Source organism: Callionymus lyra, chromosome 5 (assembly GCF_982586985.1).
Source record: "Callionymus lyra chromosome 5, fCalLyr1.hap1.1, whole genome shotgun sequence".
NCBI classification, from domain to species: domain Eukaryota; kingdom Metazoa; phylum Chordata; class Actinopteri; order Syngnathiformes; family Callionymidae; genus Callionymus; species Callionymus lyra.
Window position 1 is genome coordinate 4,824,585 of NC_141822.1, and position 8,498 is coordinate 4,833,082.

Sequence of the window (8,498 nt, forward strand, 5' to 3'; positions counted from 1 at the left end):
CCGGTCACCAACTCTTTGACCTCCACGCTGATGGACTTCCTCAGGAGTCTCACTAGAGCTTGGATGCCTTCGCAGTTCTTGATGGCCATCTTGTTGTTGTGGTCCTTCCCGTAGGATATGTTGCGTAACGCGCCGCACGCCTTCCGGTGGACCTCGGGCTTGGGGTGGTCCAGCAGGCCCACCAGGACCGGCACGCCGTTCAGCTGCCGCACGTCCTGCTTGATGCGGTCGTTCTCGTAGCACAGGTGCTGCAGGTAGGCGGCGGCGTTGGACTTGACCGGGTCCATGGGGTGGCCCAGCATGGCGATGACCTCGTGCAGGTTGGGGTCCCTCCAGCGGGGGTCCCGGCGGATGCTGTCCAGGCTCACCATGCTGCTGCGCTTGTGGGGGAACTGCAGCGTCTGGGCCCGGCACATGACCTGGAAGAAGGGGTTCAGGTTCCCCTCCAGCTGGGCCATGAAGGCGTCGTCGTAGCCGCCTCTGAGGAGAACCGAGACGGGAACGGCGTTAGATGAAGAGACGGTTTCCACGGCAACGTCAGTCAAAGATTTCAGTGACTTCAGGACATTAAGTGAGTCGTAAACAACTTTGACAGATTTGATGGATTGATTTATTTCATCTGGTTTTCATCCCAACAGTCACACGGAAGTAAATCAGTGGCATCGCTATATTATTTCAATTTATTATTATTTATTAATTAAACATTTAAAATGTTGACACTTTTACTGAATTTGTTTTGATTTCATATTAAATTAAATAACTTTTTAAATGATTGATCAACACCTGTGTGTAAAATATGTTAATTTGGAAAAAATCATCAAAAAAATGATTTAATTAATGTCTTCTTTATAAACAAATTAAACTTAAAATATATAAATGAATATTCAATTATTAAATAAATAAAATAAAAAAGAAAGTTTCAAGGTTTTAAATGCATTTATTTTCTGGCACTGATTTACTTCCACAGACGGAGGTTTTTATGAATATTGGCTGCAAAAGTATTTACCTTTTAAATCTTTTGTTTCACTTTTTCATGAATATTATAATTGACATTATTTTACGACAACTCTAGAGAAATTATTTCTACCGGTTTACCTGGTAGAAAACTGCTGAAGACACACACACACACACACACACACACACACACACACACACACACACACACACACAACCAACTACACACACAATCACACACACACACACACACACACACCCCCCACACACAACCAACTACACACACACACACAAACACACACACACACAACCAACTACACACACACACACACACAACCAACCACACACACACACACACACACACACACACCCCCCACACACACACACACACACAACCAACTACACACACACACACACAACCAACTACACACACACACACACACACACAACCAACTACACACACACACACACACACACACAACCAACTACACACACACACACACACAAACACACACACACAACCAACTACACACACACATACACACAACCAACTACACACACACACACACACACACAACCAACTACACACACACACACAAACACACACACACACACACACAACCAACTACACACACACACACACAAACACACACACACCCCCCACACACACACACACACACACAACCAACTACACACACACACACACACACCTACACACACACACACAAACACACACCTAATTAACTGAATCAAACTAAACAAAAGGTCTCATGTTCTTCATGTTCTTGACAAACACACTTGTTGCAAATATTCTTCACTTCGAACATGTAAATAAATATTTGTAAATATATATTTTTATTTTTCTGAGTCAAAAACTTCATAACATTAGAGGCAGTGAGGGCCACACAAGGGCCACAGTTTATTTATTCTTAGTTTTAGATGAACTTTGTTAGAAGGTGATTCTGTTTTTGTTCTTGCATTTATTTTAAAACACGTTTTCAAACTATAATATATTTTACAAAAAGAAAAAAACACAATAATATATTTAATAAAAAGGATGAAAACATATTAAAAATATTTTATAGAAAGAAAAACAACATAATAATATATGTTATAAAAAGGATGAAAAAATAATAATATATTTTATTAAAATAAAATAAAAAATAATAATATATTTAATAAAAAGGATGAAAAGATGTTAATATATTTTATACAAAGAAAAATACATATTCATATATTTTATAAAAATAATGAAAAACCATGGGGTTTTTCACTTTTACAGTGAAAATAAAAACAAAACACCTCAATACCTATATGAGTCATTCAACTAGTTTTAAGTAAGTAAGTAAGTAATATTTATTTATATAGCGCTTTTCGAGACCAGGGTCACAAAGCGCTTAAACAATCAAAACAATACTCAAAAAAAGTACATACTTTAAAGATCAAGATAATACTGAGAACAACACAGGAGTTCCAGAAAATCAAGGAAAAGCCTGAACAAATAGAAACGTCTTAAGATGTTTCTTAAAGGAGTCAGTAGATCCATCAAGAGCAAAGAGAGAGAAGATCGTTCCAAAGCTTAGGAGCAACAGCCTGAAAAGATTTCTCTCCTCTGGTCCTGAGCCGTGTGCGAGGAACCATCAGTAGATTCTGATCCACAGACCTCAGAGCCCGAGCTGGGGTGTAAGTCTGGATCAGATCAGTGATGGAAGGTCTGACCATGAATAGATCTGAAAGTAAGAACCAGAATTTTAAAATGATCCTGAAAGAAACTGGAAGCCAGTGAAGAGTTTTAAGGATCGGAGAAATGTAAGTTCTTCTACTAGAGCGGGTCAGAATTCTGGCTGCAGAGTTTTGTATGAACTGCAGGCGAGAAGATCCTTCTTGTTAAGACATGAAAACAAACTGTTACAATAGTCCAGACGAGAAGAAACAAACGCATGGATTATAAGATCCAGATCATGTTCCGACAACATTTTCCTAAGTTTAGAGATTTTTCTCAGTTGAAGGAAACAGTTTCTAGTCAGTTTTCTTCAGTGTCGAACAAGATACATGTCTTTATCAAATACAACACCCAGGTTTCTCAGGCTCAGTTTGACAGACTGACCTAAGTCACCCAAGTACTGACTCAACCCTGGAATTTAAGTCGATGTGTCATCACAAGTTATTTTAATAAACAAATACGAAGGTACACAAAACTACCCAGAGCTGCTTTAAGTACATTTTATAGAAATAAACCAAAAAATATTTAGCAAAACAAATAAAACAGTGCAGAGGAAGCGTCGAGGACTCGTGAATTATTCACATGATTCATTGTTATTCAAGGTCAGATCGTTTGAAACGATTCAAGTCAGTGGGAAACGTCAAGAAGTGTAATTGTTGTTGTTGTCGAGCCTCCAGCGCTGACACTTAAAGACGGGACTGACTTCGAGTATCTATTTGAATATCTTTCTTTTTATACAATATGTTTGTTTTTCTTTCTGTGAAATATATTTAAATGGTTGGTGTCTTTGACTTGAATATGTTAAAATGTTTATTTTAATATGAGCTACTTGATGTCACATGATTGGGACACAAAAACAATCATGTGACTGAAAAATAATGTATATATATATATAAATACACATATACAGTATATATACAGCTTCAGCGTCTACATTTCTAAATGTCTTTTCATTTCACCATAAGTGAGACGACAAAGTTAAGCTGCTTTGAAATGATTCAACATTCATCATAAAACTCACTTCACCTCAGTTGCTTTTCCCTTTCGTTATCTTAGGGTCAATGTGACCCGTAGGCCCGAAAACAAACGTGTTGATCTCTAGGTGAAGGTCAACGACCTCCCTGGCTTCCATGAACACATATGCAGTGTGGTGGAGTTTGTTGACCTTTACCCTGAGACAACACAAAGGATACCACAAAGACATTTGTTTTTTTAAGGCCTTCGGGTCACCTTGACCCACAACCCTGAGGCTCGAAGGCCAGAAATCAGACGTATATTTGGTATCCCTTGCATTATCTCTGGATGAAAATGTCACAAGAGAAACATCGTTTATAAAATTAGATTTTTGATGTTATATTTTTAGAGAAAACTGAGACCCCTGTCGGGTCGGGGTCGGGGTCAGGGTCAGGGTCAGGGTCAGGGTCAGGATCAGGGTCAGGGTCAGGGTCAGGGTCAGGGTCAGGGTCAGGGTTAGGAGTCGGTTGCAAGGGTGAGATGTGATTGTCGAGGGACACAAAATCCCCCTGAAATATTTCCCCCGATATATTCTCAACAAGTCCTCAAATCCTCAAACGTGGCCTACCTGGTTCTGGAAGGTTCTCGGAGCAGCTCCATGGTGGTGATGGGCCTGAACTGGTGAACCCCCCCCAGGGTCGTGTAGCCGGCCGCCGGCTGGTTGGTCTTGACCTCGGCCGGGTTCTCCGTCCCGCCGCCCTCCTCCGTCTGGGTCGCCGGGGCGTAGCTGTCCCTCAAGAAGGGCAGGGTGTAGTGGACCCCCGGCTGAAAGTTCTTGGGGGGCCAGTAGCCGTGGTGCGTGGCTCGGGACAAACTCCCGTAACCGTACACGTCTCCGGCCATGACCCTGTAGCCGTCGTACGCCCGAGGGTCCGCCGCCACCGTCTCCTGCCGGGGCGTGACGGTGGCGGCGCCGCTCGGCGTGGAGGTCGGCGTGGAGGTCGGCGTGGAGGTCAGCGTGGAGGTCGGCGCTCTGGCCGGCTCGCAGGCTTCAGTGTTTGTCACGGCCTCGATCTTATCCCGATCGCTGGACACCGACGATTGATCCGGAGCGTTTGAAGTCGGCGAGTTCTCCTGCTGGGTCTCCGGACTTTCATCTGCCGCCGCCTCGCCGTCGTGTCCTGCAGCCTTGAACTCCTGTTTGGAGAGAACACACGTCGTTCTTACTCGCACCCGAAGGAGAGTCGGCAACGTTTGAAACTTCCTGGTTTCCCATTTCCATCTAACGTCCAGAGATGATTCCGGAACCGTTCGTGTCTCTTTCCGTCTTTTCTAGTCGACAAACTTCCTCTCGCTCGCTTTCGTTTCCTTCGTTTCATTGTGTCTTCGTAAATAATCCATAAATCCATCAACAAGTTAATAGTTGGATTCACTTTAACTCGCTTCAATTGATCCCTGAAGACATCAAGTTCCTACTGAGTCGAGCGAAACATACTCTAGTGCTGTGTCTCAAATCACACACTTCTCTTAGTGCACTGGAGGTTAGTATGCATCAGGATAGTGTACTTAATAAATACCGTATTTTCCGTAGTTTTTTCATAGTTTGTCCGGGGGTGCGACTTATACTCTGGAGCGACTTATGTGTGAAACTATTAACACATTATTAGCGGTATATCATTTCACATGTTGTTTTCACACTAAACCACCAGAGGGCGCTCTAGGCCTGTCTTGATCATTTCCACGTAGAAGAGGAAGCATCTTCTACCTCCGGAGTTAGTTAGTTGTTTAAAAGTGACACGAGGATGAAGAGTTATTTGGAGTTACACGGATGGTTTGGTAAACTTGTTAGTTATTTATGCTATAGTTCTCTGAATAACTCTTCATATGTTATGTTAACATACCAGGTTCTCACTTCATGTAACGTAACGTAACATTATTCTGTTGTTGCCTCTAGTTTTATTTTAAATTGTCTTTCAAGATCACATGTCTGTTCTTGGTGTTGGATTTTATCAAATAAATTTACCCCAAAAATGTACTTATACTCCAGTGCGACTTATATATGTTTTTTCCTTCTTTATTATGCATCTTATGTCTGGAGCGACTTGTACTCCGGAGCCACTTATAGTCCGGAAAATACGGTAATTCTCCACAGATAGTATGTCTCAAATCAAACTCTGCTGCTACACACTAACAGGAAATGACGCGACAGCTTCTTCTTCTACTACTATTTAACGATGATTTCAAGCAGCTGTAGGAACACGATCGCCACCTGCTGGCAGCATATTTGGTTTGAATCAAAAAATATGAGAAACTAAATATTGGTGACATATTTACGCCGTATGACGTAACTTACGTTTACAACTTCGTCACTAAGATGGAGTCGTTTAGTGTAGAAAGTGTCCATCGATCCATACTCAGTTTTGTGTGTGTTTTAGTGACAATTGAGTGTGTATGGAGCACTACATTTACATACTAAGAAATGAGACGCACTTATGCACTAGAAATACTAAGTTTAAGTACACAAGTATGTGATTTGAGACACATCTCAAGTCTGGGTTCATCAGGAAACGAGCGCCAAAGGTTTAGTCATCACCAGCATTTCAAAATAAGATTCTGAACATATTTCAAAGGAAGTGATTTGTGACTTTCTTCCTCTTAAACGCCTTGTTCTCTCCAGAACTGGCACTAAAATGTGTTTGATCTACGTTCAATAATATTAATAAAAAACTCAAGATTTTATCACCGTTATAAATAATCTTCTGTCTCTGATGTACAGGAACGTAAAATTCATAGGAACTAGAATGTTTAACTGTCCTTGGTTGAAGATTGAAAATGTAATGAAATAAACAGCAAAATTGGACTTCATAAAACAAAGTGTACGATCTAACGCCAAACTACTTTAATTTGACTAATGTTTGGTCATTGGAAATTGTTTTAGGGTTGCTGCATGAGCTCTGAGGTTTTGAGATACGGTCAGGATAATTCACATTTTCCACAAGCCGTTAGAATTCCTGAATCATGGAAGTTGTTTTGTCAATTTCTTTAAAATAGATTCTTATAAAACGATCTCCTTGGGGGAGGTATTAGTTAAAGAGTTTGTGTTGTGGTGAAATCAAACATGGTTACATATTCTTCACATGGTCCAACTTTAAACTCTTATTTACTTAAAAGTTTGACACAAATATAATATATTTACAGAAGGAAAAAAAGTACTGACAGTATATATTCAATAACATCTTTAATTATGAATTAAGATTTTACTTCTGTTTTTAATATCACTATTTTATAATAAAGTTTTCTACATATTACATTTTCTTAGTTAGCAAGACTGACTGAAATTATTATTGTTTTGTAGTTTTTTATTGTGGTATTGATTGTTGCTGTCTGTTGAGTGTTTTATTTTGAAAATCTTTTCTCCAATAACATTAGACAATGACTCTTCGAGATGATTTTTACTACTTTAAAAATGATAACGTGAAAACGGATTAAAAGGCATCAGTAAAAAACAACAAGTAAACATTGAAAAGTGATATAAGAAGTTAAAAAAGATATATTTTAAAAGGTAAAAGTACAGTAGTACAGTAAGAAAGTTTTAAGAAGGTGTATTATGAGGTATAATAAAAAAAAAACAGTGTGGTAACGTGAACGATGTCTGGTGGGAGGAAGTTCAAGAGCTGACAGGCTCTAAACACAACTTACAAACACATCTTTATGTGTCATTATCTTCAGAGTCCACTAGATAGTAGTGATGTGTTGATGAAGCTTCATGAAACAGTGTCATTATCTTCAGAGTTCACTAGATGGTAGTGATGTGTTGATGAAGCTTCATGAAAAAGTGTCATTATCTTCAGAGTCCACTAGATGGTAGTGATGGGTTGATGAAGCTTCATGAAACAGTGTCATTATCTTCAGAGTCCACTAGATGGTAGTGATGTGTCGATGGAGCTTCATGAAACAGTGTCATTATCTTCAGAGTCCACTAGATGGTAGTGATGTGTCAATGAAGCTTCAGGAAACAGTGTCATTATCTTCAGAGTCCACTAGATGGTAGTGATGTGTTGATGAAGCTTCATGAAACAGTGTCATCATCATCAGAGTCCACTAGATGGTTGTGATGTGTTGATGAAGCTTCATGAAACAGTGTCATTATCTTCAGAGTCCACTAGATGGTAGTGATGTGTTGATGAAGCTTCATCAAACAGTGTCATTATCTTCAGAGTCCACTAGATGGTAGTGATGTGTTGATGAAGCTTCATGAAACAGTGTCATTATCTTCAGAGTCCACTAGACGGTAGTGATGTGTCGATGAAGCTTCATGAAACAGTGTCATTATCTTCAGAGCCCACTAGATAGTAGTGATGTGTTGATGAAGCTTCATGAAACAGTGTCATTATCTCCAGAGTCCACTAGATGGTAGTGATGTGTGGATGAAGCTTCATGAAACAGTGTCATTATCTTCAGAGTCCACTAGATGTTAATGATGTGTTGATGAAGCTTCATGAAACAGTGTCATTATCTTCAGAGTCCAATAGATAGTAGTGATGTGTCGATGAATCTTCATGAAACAGTTTCATTATCTTCAGAGTCCACTAGATATAGTGATGTGTTGATGAAGCTTCATGAAACAGTGTCATTATCTTCAGAGTCCACTAGATGGTAGTGATGTGTTGATGAAGCTTCATGAAACAGTGTCATCATCTTCAGAGTCCACTAGATGGTAGTGATGTGTTGATGAAGCTTCATGAAACAGTTTCATTATCTTCAGAGTCCACTAGATGGTAGTGATGTGTTGATGAAGCTTCATGAAACAGTGTCATTATCTTCAGAGTCCACTAGATGGTAGTGATTCGTTGATGAAGCTTCATGA

At 39.8% G+C, this 8,498-nt stretch overlaps 1 protein-coding gene across 1 annotated transcript in view; it reads right to left on the bottom strand.

The window, feature by feature from the left end:
- The window catches only part of arvcfa (ARVCF delta catenin family member a), a 50,300-nt gene that overhangs the window by 31,352 nt on the left and 10,450 nt on the right, over positions 1-8,498 (bottom strand). The window contains exons 3-4 of the mRNA XM_087790554.1: positions 4,260-4,828; positions 2-480 (exon numbers count right to left, since the gene is read on the bottom strand). Coding sequence (XP_087646680.1) covers positions 2-480; positions 4,260-4,828 — 1,048 coding nt within the window. The remainder of the gene's footprint in view (position 1; positions 481-4,259; positions 4,829-8,498) is intronic.